This window comes from Psammomys obesus, unplaced genomic scaffold (genome assembly GCF_907164565.1).
Source record: "Psammomys obesus unplaced genomic scaffold, mPsaObe1.curated_primary_1811, whole genome shotgun sequence".
Classification (NCBI taxonomy): Eukaryota; Metazoa; Chordata; class Mammalia; order Rodentia; family Muridae; genus Psammomys; species Psammomys obesus.
The window spans coordinates 2,015,910-2,030,759 of NW_026596240.1; the positions used below are offsets into that span (position 1 = coordinate 2,015,910).

General features: G+C 42.6%; 1 protein-coding gene across 2 annotated transcripts in view; it reads right to left on the reverse strand.

Annotated features, from left to right (window-relative positions):
* The window catches only part of Kcmf1 (potassium channel modulatory factor 1), a 61,827-nt gene that overhangs the window by 20,560 nt on the left and 26,417 nt on the right, over positions 1–14,850 (reverse strand). For both annotated transcript variants that reach the window (XM_055596445.1, XM_055596446.1), the window contains exon 2: positions 1,937–2,104. In XM_055596445.1, the coding sequence (XP_055452420.1) occupies positions 1,937–2,104 (168 nt within the window). The remainder of the gene's footprint in view (positions 1–1,936; positions 2,105–14,850) is intronic.

The window sequence follows — 14,850 nt, forward strand, 5'->3', positions numbered from 1 at the left end:
GCAAATCCAGGCAGCTGAAGCTGAATAGTGAGATCCTATCTCAAAAATAAGCACCCATTAGCAAAGTGAAACTTCAAATAAACAACAATAAACACCAAAAATAACTCATCTACCCAACAAGCATAAAACCTACAATCACAACATCTCTGGTAAAAGACTAAATGTTTTTCTCCTGTTAATGATAAACAAGACAAGGGTCTCTGATCTTGCTACTTCTATTCAATATTTGCCTGGAGGCTTTAACTGCATCAAATGAAACACATCTAACAGGAAGGAAGAAATAAAACAAAATCCTGAAAATCCACCAGGTTAGAACTAATCTTAAATTATTACAACTAATGAGCCAATTCAGAAACATAGGAAGCTACATGATTTACACATAAAAACTGTTTTTAATCACATTGACAACCAATAATCCAAAGATAAAAATCAATTTCATTTACAACAGCCAAAGAATACATAGAAGTATATATATATTTAATGAAAGAAATATATTTTATTCTCTAGTAACTACAGAAAAAAAATGAAAGTCCTAAAATAAATAAATATTTTATATCCATGGATCAAATTTAATACCAAAATAGCAATAACCTCCAAACAAATCTATAAGCTCAACACAATCACTATAAAAATTCAGTTGGTTTCTTTGAGGGAAAAAAAAAAAAAAAAAAAAGTAGTGTTCCTAAAACTCAGAAATTCAAGGGACCCAGAATGCACAAAACAAATCTGAATGGGAACAAAACAAGATCAAAAGGCTCAGAAATTTCACAACTTTCTACAAAACACTGGAAATGGAAACAGCACAGGACCGTCACACAGATCACACAGAGCCACAGCTCAACTGAAAAGACTGAGGCCAAAATAAGCCCTTGTTTATAGTCACCTTACTTTAAACAAGAAGGAAGCTACTTAATAAACAAAAGATAGTTCAATGAACCTGGAACAACTGGATACCCCCTTGGAAAATGGAGCAGACCCTCTACCTCAACTCCAACTAAAAACACTAATTCTAATCCCAGCACTCAGGAGGCAGAGGTAGGAGGATCTCTGTGAGCTGAAGCCAATTTGGCTACACAGTGAGACCCTGTCTCAAAAATGAAAAACAAAACAAACAAACAAACAAAAAAACAAAAGAAAAGCAACAACAACAAACCAACCACCAGTTTTAAATGCATGAAAGATCTAAATCAGACAAAGCTGGAACCCTCAGAAGACATATTATCCCAGTGACTTTGCCTGGGCTACGAGCTTTGGATGAAACCAAAACACAAAGCAATTAGAAAAACTAAACTAGACATTTTAAAATAAAACTTTTGTACTTCAAAGTACAGCACCTAGAAAGTGAAAGACAACAGAATGGGAGTAAATTTTTGTAAATCTGATAAGGAACATGTATTAATATATAAAGTATGGCCATAATTCAGCAAAAGGCACTCTGTGTAATTTTTTTAAATGGAAAGAGATCTGAACATTTTATTCAAAAATATACAAATAGCTAATAAGCATAAGAAAAAAAATGCTTGGATCATTAAACTATTAGAGACCTGCAAATCAAAACCACTAGAGATAGCACTTCATGCTCATCAGGAAGACTATAATCAAAGACAATCACAAACGTGTTGGCTAGTTACAAAATTGTAGCCTGAAAGTTTTTCTGACTAACAATGCACTTTCAACAGCGTGCTGTTAGCAATAGCAGCCAGCCTGATTTTGTTGCTTGTTTCCAGAGGTTCTCGCATCCCTCACCAGTTGTGAATTTTTCCAGCTTCTTAAGAAAACCATCACCAAGACAGAAAGACACAGGAAAGATGATTTTAGTTTGAATGAATCCGAACCCTTGGACATGCTAAGGGGGATAGTTTCTGGATGTTTTGCTTTTGCTTTTTCATACCCATAGAAACCCCTTACATGATAATTAAATTCATCATGAACTTACCAAAATCTACCCTTGTTAATATGCACTGCATCGGGTGGTCAGTTGTATGCCTTGTTGTCGTTGCCCCGCTTTCATAACAAGATGCACAAAGATCGTAATCGTAGCAAATTAAACACTTATATCTGCGACCTCGAAAATTTCCTTTTAAACATGCATCACAGCTGACACCTATAAAACAAGAAGCACCTTCAATTAGCAGCTAGAAAAGGATACTTTCCACATCAACTTTGTAAATGCTTAAGGGTTCATTTGGCCCAGAGAGCCTTTCAAAAATGACCAGCAACCAAACAGTGACACAAAGCGGTCCCAGCAGTGTGGCAAACGGCTTCCTCAGAAAGGTCCCACCTTATGAAGACCTTGAGTCGGCTGTGGTGGCAGCACTAGGGAAACAAAAGATAGGACTGCAGCAAACTTACAGCTGGCTTCGGCTATATAGGGAGTTTAGGCCAGATAGGGCCACATGATAAAATACTTGGGGGGTGGCTTCAAATAATCCCAGCACTCGGGGAGGCAGAGGCAGGAAGATCTCTGTGAGTTCAAGGCCAGCCTGCTCTACAAAGTGAGCCCAGGACATCCAAGGACACAGAGAAACCTGTCAAAAAAAAAAAAAAAAAAAAAAAGAGAGAGAGAGAGAGACAGAGGAAGGAAGGAAGGAAGGAAGGAAGGAAGGAAGGAAGGAAGGAAGGAAGGAAGGAAGGAATATAAAAGCCCCTACTAAAAAGTGCCTTGTGACCCCAGAAAAAAATGTAATTATAAAATGCTTTTTCTATAGGTTCACAGCCCAGTTTTTGCCATTTGGCTCAGAATGCCAAACATCTGGCAGGTATAAAATTCTAAGAACCAAGTACATTTAAACTTTAACATACACAAAGAAATACCACAACCAGACTGTAACTTTGTATCAGAAGCAGATATCAAACCAAATTCTGATTCAATTTTTGGTTTTCAGATAGTGTCTCATTAGGTAGCCCAGGCTGGCCCTGAACTCCTGCTCCTCCTGCCCCAGCTTCTTAGGTGGGGGCAGGGTTTGACTATGCAGCTAGGCCCTGGCTGACCTTGAACTCATTGTGATCGCCTCTGCTTCCAGAGTACAGAGAGTAAAGGTGTACCACTAGTCTTAGTATGTCCAAACAAAGAATAAACAAGGTGGCACTCTGGAAATCAGAAGAAGGAAGTTCTCTGAGTGTGGGGTCAGCCCGGTCTACAGCCTGGTCAGGTGAGTTCTAGACCACCAAGGTCACAAAGTAAGATCTTGCCTAAAAGAGAAAGGTGGGGGGTGGGGGAAAACACTCAATAGGCTGATAGCAGATCTATGAAGGAGTCAAAATTTAAATCGAAAAGTCAACGGGCAGGCTTAACAGCAGAAATTGCACTTTATTTACATGTGATATACTTGTTTATATAGAAAGTCCATATATGCCTGAACTTATACTAGGCCAGTGTGTTAGATAAAGGAAAGGGCAGTTTAGCTAGCCAGTCGTGATGCCTTTAGTCCGAGCACTTGAGAGGCAAAGGCAGGCGGATCTCTGTGAGGCCAGCCTGGTCTAGAATTCCAGGACAGCCAGGGCCACACAGACAAACCCTGTCTCAAAACAAACAAACACCAAAACAAAAAAGAAAAGAAAAAAAGAAATGGCAGTTTAATATATTGATGGACTCAGTCTCTAAGTGGGTTTCCTGGTAAGTGGAACAAGGACTGTCTCTGGCATAAACTTAGTGGTGGCTCTCTGATCACCTGCAGCCTTACCAGACCACAGAGGAAGACAAGGCAGACAATCCTAAGGAGACCTGATAGCCTAGGGTCAGAGGGAAGGGTAGGAGGTTCTCCCCTATGGGTGGACTAGGGGAGGGGTATAGGAGGAGAAGACGGAGGGAGGGAGGGAGGGAAGGGTTGGGAGGAGGCCGGGGCCAGATACGAAGTGAATAAATTATAATAAATAATAAAAAAAATACAAAAATTAAAAAAACTCAATAATATATTGATGGTTATTTTTCATTCCAAAATAGAAAATTGCTTTTTTAAAAAAAGCAATTTATGATTCTACCTTAGACTAATTTTACATTAGTCAAACTCAGAGAAAGAAGAATGCTAGCTATCAAGGGCTGGGGAAAGGAGGGTGGGAACAATGTCTTGACTACTGGGTAGAGTTCCAGTTTGGGATGATGGGAAAATTCTGAAGATGGATAACGGTCATGACAACAACATGAATATACTTAGTGCCACAATAAACAGGCCTTCTGGAGGGGAAAAAAAAAAAAGGCCTATGAATAAATCTAAAGACAGAAGCCCTTTATGAAGCAAATTAGTAAAAAAATGTATTCAAAGATATTAAAATATTGGTGGTTGGGGAGCTGACTTGATAAGTAACGTACCTACTGCGCATGCATGAGCACCTGAGTTCTGACCCCAGTACCAAGGCAAAAATCTGGGTACAGCAGGGCACCCTCACTCCCAGGAGGATCTCTGGGATTTGTTAGATAACCAGTATAGACAGCCAATCACTGAGCTCCAGGTTTTGTGAGTGATCCTGACTCAAAATATAAGATGGTGAAGATTGAAGAAGATGCCTGAGGTTGACCTCTGGTTTCCACACATATATGTATTTGCACCAGGACACATGCAAACATGTATGTACATATATAAACCACACAAGAAGGAGTTATAGACAAAGCAGGTCATTTCACAGAACCGGAAGGTCCAATTACAGTTCCTATATTGAATGACCGTGAGGCAAGGTCAGTGCAGAGCAGTGGGAGGAGGAGCAGGCAAGCTAAGTACTGAGGTTAAAAATCTCAAAAGGAAAAAAAAAAAAAAAATCCCACCCAAGGAAGTCAATACAGGGACAGAGGCTGGAAGGCAGACAAGAGGAGATGATTGCAAGCTGAGGCCAAGCCTGGCTGCAAAGTGAGGACTGTTCCTGAGCTGATTAAAAGAAATGATCTCTTCCACACATTATTCAAACAACAAGCGGTAAAGTTAGCTACATTTAAACCAACCTTTTTCTTCATATTCTAGAACATATGCTAGAGTGGATCAAAGGGCTCACACTAGTTATGTACAATGTAACAAATGAAAAGTTTGTTATTTAGAATTTGCTAGGAACTCTTACATATTAACAAGGAAGTAACCAACAGCTGATAAAAAAAAGTGGACCATTGTCAACTGCAATGAACAACAAATCAACTACTACAGGAAGAAAGGCTTAATCTCTCTAGTCACCAAATATAATAAAACTATCATTAGCTATAATTTTACACCTAACAAAAAAGTGTTCTACACTATTAAGTGCTAGAAAAGTAACTCAGACCTTTGCATTAGCACACGCAATTAGTCACTGTTCTATTACTGTGTAAAAGACACAATGATCAAGGCAACTCTTTTGTATCTTTTTATTTTTTGAGACAGGATTTCACTCTGTCGTCCTTAGTCTGACTTTGCCACCTGAGTGCTACCATTAAAGGCATGTGCCGCTGCTGCCACTAGAACCCAAGGCAACTCTCACAAACAAAAGCATTTAATTAAGGGCTGGCTTACAGTTTCAGAAGCTTAGTTCATGGTAAGCATGGCAGCACCTACAGTGTCTGAGAGTAGCAGAGAGCTTTACATCAACATCTTCAAGGCCTGTGGGCAGGCAGGAAAAGAGACAGTGGGCCTGGCTTTTGAAACTTTACAACCTACCCTGCGGGTATACTTCCAACAAGGCCACACCTCCTAATCAGTCCGAGCAGTTCACCAACTGGGAGCAAAACATGCAAATATGTGCCTGGGATGAGGTAGGGAGGAGGCCATTCTCCTTCAAACCACTACACTTCCCTTAAATCGCTTCTGTCGCACATTTTGCCACAGTGACTAATGTATACTTCATGAGATATACTCAGGGTACTAGATGTGGTGGTATGGGTACATATGGCCCCCACGCACTCGTGTGTTTGAATGCTTGAACCATAGGGAAACTCAGTTATGGGAGCTAGAGAGGTGGCAGAGGGGTTAAAAGCACTCACTGCTCTTCCAGAGGCTCCATTCCAGAGTTCAATTCCCAGAAACCACAAGGTGGTTCACAACCATCTATGAGATCTGGTGCCCTCTTCTGGTGTGCAGGTGCACATGCAGGAAGAACACTGAATACATAATAAATAAATAAATATTTAAAAAAACAATTCTGTTATGTATATATGTTTTTTACTCCTAAGTGTGGGATTTTAGTTTGGGCTTTAGTTTGTCCACTGCTGGTAACTGCCTCCTGAAGGGCACGGTCTTTGCCAGATGGTAACGACCTGCTCATGCAGCGTGGAGAGGGGCATGGTCTAGGACTCTGAGGGATATGAATATGAGAGCCCAGAATAAGAAAGTGGAAACCACCAGAATGAGAAAGGGTACCGGTTTAGAGAGATACTTCGTGGCACAGTGGCTTAGATGAGGTAGGCAAAAGAGACTGCTTGCTGTGTTTGCTGAGACTGGTATGGCTCCCAAAAGAACCCATCAACCCTAAATAGCCCGTAAAAGTAAAGGGGTCACCACTCTCCCTACTAACCTCTCTTCTACCTAGGGTTTGGGGGTTGGAAGGGAGAGGCTTCAAGGAACCCCAAAGAAAACAGAGTTTTAAAACGAACTCAACATCTAGGTTGGGCTTTGAGGTTTCCTACGCTCAAGCTATGCAGATCAAGATGTAGAACGCTCAGTTCCTCCTTCATCACCATGTTTTCCTGTACGCCATGCTTCCTTCCATGAGATAACAGACTAAACCTCTCAAACTGTAAGGTAGCCCCAATTAGATATTTTCCTTTATAAGAGTTGCTGTGGTCATGGTGTCTCCTCAAAGCAATAAAACCCTAAGACAGGAGGATACAACACACACACACACACACACACACACACCCTTCAAACACAATGTAATTAAAACAAAAACAAAACAAGGCTGGAGAAGGCTCAGTGGTTAAGAGTCTTCTTGTGAGCCAGGCACGGCAGCAGGCAGAGGAAGGCAGATCTGAGTTCTAGGTCAGTCTGGCCTGCAAGATGAGTCCAGGACAGCCAAGGCTACAGAGAAACCCTTGTGTGTGTGTTGGGGGGGGGGGGGGGGGGAGGGGGTATGGGACAAAAGCAAGCAAGCAAACAAACAAACAAACAAACAAGAGTGCTTCTTTTTCTTCAGGAGACCCAAATTCATTTCCCAGAAGCCACACCAGGTGGTTCACAACTGCCTTTAACCAGCTCCAGGAGATCCAACACGTCTTCTGGCCTTTGTGGGCACCTGTACACACACTCACACACAAATATTAAAACCACAAAAATAAAAAACCTTTTTCTTTTTGGCTTAGTTGTCAAGATTTTTTTTTTAAACGAGCACACACTCAGTGTCCCAAAGAACATATCTGATTCCCTAGACTTCAAAGTAACAGGTGGTTGCCAGCCACCTGACACAATTACTGGGAATCAAACTCAGGTCCTCAGGAAGAGGAGCAAGAGTTCTTAATTGCTAAGCCATTGTCTCTTTCTTCTGACAGATTCTCATTATGTAACCCTGGCTGACCTGGAACTTACTATATGTACACTGGGCTGGCTGGATGTTTTGCCTATAGCTTTTTAAAGTGGAAACGCCAGGTTAATAATCAGTATTATCTCTACAAGGTCTATGTAGCTTTCCAAGTGTGACTTTCCTGAAAAGGAATTTATTACACCATACAGTAAAAGTACCTCACTGAGAACAACAGTGCTAAAATAACAGTAAAATGAATGATAAAGACTATTCTTCCAAGAGGATGTTTGCATTTAGGCAACTGAAAAGCAGTGCAATCCTGAACCTGGGAGATGGCTCAGCAGGTGAAGGAGGTGACACAAATGCCTGACAACCTAAGTTGATCCCTGGAACCCATGGTGAAAAGAATTGACTTTTGAAAGTTGGCCTTTGACCTCCAATATGTGCTATGGTACAAGACCCAACACACACACAGTGAATTTTTAAAAGGAAAAAAAAAAAATGCAGTCCTTTAAAGGGGGCCTCAGATGAACAGAAAACAAACTACAGTAACTTTGCAATTAGCAGAAGATTATTTTGCTTACAGAAGAGGGAATCTAAGACAAATTTTATACTATTTCACATGCAGAGTCAGGAGCAGAAAGCTTTCCCTATTTCTAATTAAGGAATTACAAAAGAAATAAAAACTGTAATAAAATAATAAAAATGTCTTGCAAAAGGAGAAAATATTTTGGGGGTTCTCTTCTGTAAAATACTAACTTTTTTATGCGTATGCAACAGGGAGCTGCAGGAATGGGGTTATGAAGCTGGTTATCCAAGGGGCGCTATGACAGCACATTCCCTTGAGAAACAACCCTTTATGGCAACATTAGAGAAGAGGATGAGATGGGGTGGGATTTTTCTTAGTTCTTTGAAAGCTGATGTCTATTACATTCTTTCACAGCTTTGCCATGTTTTTTTAAACATTTTTAAAAATTTACTTTTATTTTATGTGCACTGGTGTTTTGCCTGCATGTGTCTATGTGAGGGTGTTAGATCTTGGCTTTACAGACAGTTGTGAGCTGCCATACGGGTGCTAGAATTTGAACTTGGACCCTCTGGAAGAGCAGCCAGTGTTCTTAACCACTGTGCCATCTCTGCAGCACTGCCATCTTCTTTATCCAAAGCTTTCTCATCTGACCTCACCCTTCAGATCACTGCAGAATAACAATTAACATGATTCTTTTCTAAAGCATTCTGTAAGAACCTGTTCAGTGTAATATTCCATTGTATAACTGTACCACAATTTCTGTATCCATTCCTCAGCTGAAAGGCATCTGGGTTGTTTCCAGATTCTGGCTATTACAAAGAAAGCTGCTACAAACATGGTTGAGCAAATGTCTGGAAATCATGACATCTGCAGGCAAATAGTGGGAACCAGAAAAGATCATCCTGAGTGAGGTATCCCAGAAGCAGAAAGACACACATAGTATAGACTCACTCATAAGTGGATATTAGTCATACAATATAGGATCAACATACTAAAATCTGTACACCTAAAGAAGCTAAGCAAGAAGGAGGACCCTGGGTAAGATGCTCAATCCTCATTCAGAAAGGCAAATGGGATAGACATTTGAAGAGGAAGAAAACAGGGAAGAGGACAGGAGCCCGCCACATAGGGCCTCTGAAAGACTCTACCCAGTAGGGTATCAAAGCAGATGCTGAGACTCATAGCCAAACTTTGGGCAGAGTACAGGGCATCTTATGAAAGAAGGGGAGATGAAAGACCTGGAGGGGACAACAGCTCCACAAGGAGAGCAACAGAACCAAGAAATCTGGGCCAGGGGTCTTTTATGAGACTGATACTCCAACCAAAGACCATTCATGGAGATAACCTAGAACCCCTGCACATATGTAGCCCATGGCAGCTTGGTCTCCAAGTGGGTTCCCTGACATGAACTTAGTGGCTGGCTCTTTGATCACCTCCCGCTTGCGGGGGGGGGGGGGGGGGGGGGGGGGGGGTTCCCCCCCCCGGGGGGGGGGGGGGGGGGGGGGGGAGGAAGGGCACTTATCAGGCCACAGAGAAAGACAATGCAGCCAGTCCTGATGAGACCTGATACGCTAGGGTCAGACAGAAGGGGTGGAGGACCTCCCCTATCAGTGGACTGCGGGAAGGGCATGGGAGAAGAGGGAGGGAGGAAGGGTGGGATTGGGAGGGGATGAGGGAGGGAGCTACAGCTGAGATACAAAGTGAATAAATTGTAATGAATAAAAAAATAAACTAAAAAAAGAACCTATTCAGCATGGAAACCAACAACCTGTGGCACATGACATTAGCATGTAGCTGAATTCTGAAACACTACACCCAATGCACTGCACTTAAAACACAAATCTACACACACACAAAACCCAAGAACAAAAACAAAGTGTAAAGGACACATATAAGCATATAAAAGCCTGGGTGTGGTGGCATACACTTTGATATCAGCAAGAATCTAACATCAGGGTTGGAAAGATGGCTCAGAGGTTAAGAGCACTCACTGCTCTTCCAGAGGCGCAGCAGCCACATGATGGCTCACAACCACCTATAATGAGATCCGGTGCCCTCTTCTGGCATGCAGGTATACATGCAGGCAGAACACTGTATATATAATAAATAAAACCTTAAAAAAAAAAAAAAAAGAATCCAACACTAGTAGCAAGAGGGATAACCTCAGAAAGAACAGCCAATGAGATCAGGAGAGGGTGCAATCTGGGGGTGTGGCTGAGTGGCAGAGTACCTGCACAGCATGCAGAAGGCCCTAGGTCCAATCTCCCATACCTCAAAAAAAAAAAAAAAAAAAAAAACAGTGTACAAAGTACAATCTGTTTTACGGGAAGTACTGTACTGTCCACGCAGTGAAACCGTCTCATCAACACTGGGGAGACACAGCCTGGAGGAACATGGACCAAGCTTTTGTTTGTTTGCTTGGTTGGTTTTTTCAAGAAAGGGTCTCACCACATAGCCCAGGCTGGCCTCAGACTCAGAGATTCTTCTGCCTCTGCCTTGCGAGTGCTGTGACTGAAGTGCGCCTCCACACCACCTCAGAAGGTTTGTTTCTGTATTGTGTGTGTGCACGCGTGCGTGCTGTTTAAAATACCTTCTGGCTGATACAAACAGCATTAGGCTGTCCACAGGCATTCAACAGTGAAAAATATCAAATCAAACAGCTAAAGGTGAAATACAATCTGGATCCTCGATCCCCTTCATTTGAGTGCTTTGGCCTATGGATCAAAACTTGTAAACTGTGTTTGTTTAAAAAATAAAAGCATTGGGGAAAGAAAAGCAGAAGTCATTGATATACTTAATACAAGATTTATAAGTAAAAGCAGGCCACAGAAAATAGTTATCATAGTGTTTTTAATGCTATTTGAGCTTAAAAAAAAACAAAAGTCTGCACATGCATTTGTGACCAATTCCTGGTCAAGTTCCTTATAAGACTATTTTTCCCTGGGTCTGTGTTAGGAGACATTTTACTCGACACAGCCTCACTCTTTCATGATTCTGCACAGAGCAGTTCCCCAATCCTTGCTCTGCAAACGCTGAAATAGGACTGCCAAGGTTCTTTCTTCCACGTTCTCTACAAAGAGCAGTTACTATAAGTCACTATGCACATCACCACACAAGTCCTCTCAATCCTTTCCACCCTCAACATCCTACTGTTTGCTCTAGTTTCTTCACTGAGCTCAAACTCAAGGAACGGATGGCAGGAGCAGAGCTCCAGACAGAACTAGAAGTGACTGATACACAGAGCATGACAAAACCGCTTCACCCATCTTCCCTTTCTACACCAATTAAACAGAAGCCAAGTGGGTGATGGCACACATTTGTAACTGCAGCCACGGGGTGCGAGGCAGTAATCTCTCCACACTGTAGGGTGGACACAGGTACATCAGGGCTCTCTCCTCTTTCCTCAGGACCTTTGAGGTAAAGCAGGTTCGGGTTCCTGTTAGGACTGTTTCTGAGCTCCAAGCTTACTCTTCTGGATCACTAGTACCATCTGACACAATAAGGATAGTCACAGTTCCAACAATGAATGGATGTAAAGCCACCAGCAGACACTGTTACTACCCCCCCCCCATACACACACACGGGGTGAGGGGGGCCTCAGAATGTCCAGGAGACCAAAGTGAAGAAACCCCAGGCTGGGATCTGCCAGCTTGGTCATGCAGACTCCCCAGGCTGCTGGTTTCTTCTCTATACTCTGTCAATGGGAGGCCCAGAGCAGGTTGAAAGAGAAAGGGAAGGTGAGTTCCGTTCAATAGCAGAGGGCTCTGAAGTCATTACCCTAGAGTAAGGCTAACATCCTCCTTTCTCACAGTGACACAAACCTCTCAACCTGTGAGTCTCTACCGCTTCCGGGTTGAATGACCCTTTCACTGGAGTCCCCCAAGACCACTGGATAACACAGATATTTACAATACAATTCATGACGGTATCAAAATTACAGTTATAAGTAGAAACAAAATAACTTTATAGTGGGGGGGCACCAAACACATGAGGAACTGTAAAGGGTCACAGCATTAAGAAGGTTGAGAAACACTGTCCTACATAGTAACAGCAATGTGAACCCACTGGTAGCTCGGTGAGCCTATTGAGAGCTAGCAATGAGGACACCAGGCAAGCCCTAAAGCTCTCAGCCTTTTTAAACAATAGGGCTTGCCTGAAGACATGATCATCCCAGGGACTGGGGAGTACCAAGTACATGAACCCCAAGGCACCTAGATACAGTGAATGACCCACAAAGAAGGAAGGGAGCTGCTGGGCGGTGGTGCATGCATTTAATCCCAGAACTCAGGAGGCAGAGGCAAGCAGATCTCTGTGAGTTCCAGGACAGCCAGGGCTACACAGAGAAGAAACCCTGTCTGAAAAACCACAAAATGAATGAAGCATGTAAAACAAAAACAAAAACAAAGCAAACCAGAGTCAGGTATGGTGGTGACAGCCTGTAGTCCTGGTCTCAGGAGGCAGGGACAGGATCCAGGTCAGCCTAGTTGGTCTACATAAGCAAGTCCCAAGAGCGGTAACAACACTGGATGGGAGTTCACACTGACAAAAGTGTCTACTAGGAGAATGAAATATGAAAACAAAACAAAAAATCTTCCTTCTAGTAGATGCAACTGAGATTCCAATTCTTAATTCATTAAGCCCAGTGTCAGTTACTTAAATGTAATGCCTAGAAGTTAAATCCAGTCCCTCAGTGGCACGAGATACACTAAAGGACTCGTGGGATCATGACTTCAGCCCCACACCCTGAAGTCCTGGACAACCCCGTATCTGAGAATATGAATCACAATAAGGTCTAGAATGGTCTCAAGAACTTATCTTGTTCCTTTTTGAAATTCTTAAAATTTTGGAATAGAATTAGGAAAAACAGAATTTCACAAGGATAAGGAGAACAAAATGCCACAAAATTTGAAACTGGACAGTGGAATTAGGGGAATGAAAAAAGCTGACTAGTAGTCCTGACAACAGGAAACATTAGAGACAACTCAATTTCAAACTGAAACCTAACAAACTCCTGCACTGAAGTGTGAGGTGTACCCCAACCAGGCAAGCAATGAAAGGTGGCAAGCTTCCTGGGCTATAGTTCTCCAAAATTATATCCTACTTTAAAAGTAGAGCAGCTTATCCACTAACGAACATAAAACAGAGACTTTCCAACCAAGGGAACCCAAAACATCACTAACAAAGGAATAAGGTGTGTGACTATAGTCAAACAGGGGGACTAATCACAGGGAGAGGACATGGGGAGAAATATGGGAGACAGAAAGGAAGAAGAGAAGGGAGACAGAAAATAAAACACCAAAGGAGGGATCCCAAAGGAGGGATCAGAGGTTAAGAGCACTAGCTATTCTTCTAAAGGTCCTCAGTTCAATTCCCAGCAACTACATGGTGGCTCATAACCATCTAAGATGAGCTCTGGTGCCCCCTTCTGGGGTGCAGGAACATACAGGCAAAATCCCGTACAAATAAAAACCAAAGGAGAAAACAGTGGAATCAGAGGGAATAACCAATGGAGTAATTCAAGAAACTTTTCCAGAAGAGAGAACCCGACTGTCAGCTGGAACGTGTCCCCTGGAGTTGGAGAGATGGCTCGGTGGTAAAAGAGTACTGGCTGCTTTTCTAGAGGACCCTTACAGTTTCCAGCTCCCATTTCATTCAGCTCACAATCTTCTTTAACTCCACCAGCTCCAGGGAATCTGACATCCTCTTCTGGCCTCCACCAGCACCCACACCCAGGAGTAAAAAATAAATGAGAGAGAGAGGTTGGGAAGGGAGAGGAGAGAGAGAGGGAGAGAAAGAAAAAAAAGCACCCACAAAACCTTCAACCCCACAGATAAAAAGGACATTCTACCAGCTTCCAGGAGAGAGGTAGGGAGCTGAGTAAAGGCTGCGCGCAGAGATGAATTCTAGCTGGAAATGAGGACACACGCCTGCTGAGGCTGAGAGAAAGATCACAAGTTGGAGGCCAGACTGAGGTACATACCAAGACAGACAGACAGACAGACAGACAGACAGACAGACACACACACTCTCTCTCTCCTCTGATGAACTGAAGCTCTCCACTTAGGAAAGTCATGGTTTAGCTATGAGGATAGTAGACATGTATACCTGAGAGTTATGACTTCCTGCATGGCTTTATACTTTCTTCAGAACTACAGAAACCCAAAGAGAAACAGAAAAAATGAGTAATGGTGCAGGCGGCAGAAACAATTAGATCCCATCCAAAGGAGCAGCAATGAAAATCACAGGAAGACAATGAAGCGGCAGGTGATAGCTACAAAAGAAGTGGCAACTCCACACAGGAGCAGGTGCAGTTTAACTTAGCGGAAGAGCACTTTGCCTAGAACATGTGAGGCCTTACTCTCAGTCCCCAGCACCAGGAAACAAGCAAGAAGACAACAAATAACCGAACTCTGGTGATTCTGGTCAGCACCCAGATCCCAAGGCCATGGTACTATTATACTGTTTACTTGACACAAATCAGAAATGCAGCTTTGTTTTCACAAGGTGAACAAACTGTCTAGATGCAGTAACAGACGTGTCTCCTCCCTACCCCGTTCTATTAACTACTTGAGCTTAGCGCAGTGAGCATCCCCGATCAGGCTGGCTTTCTTTATGTGTATGCACATGCACACATACATGAATCACTGGCAATGCTTTCACAGTCAATGACGCAGACGCCTGGAGCAGCCTAAAAGATTGCGACGAGAGAGCACCCAGCTCAGACCTGTGGCTTAATTCTAACAAGGTGATGTTCTGCCTTGTTTCACCATCATATGCAAACCTGGGCGCTTTTCAGTCTGGATTAAATGGCATGATTTCCTTTTAAAAAAATCATTTGCGCTCTGTATTGGTGACTCTGCTAAAGTGGCTCTCATGGGCAAAGATGAAGTGTTTCCCAGTGTTCCTAATAC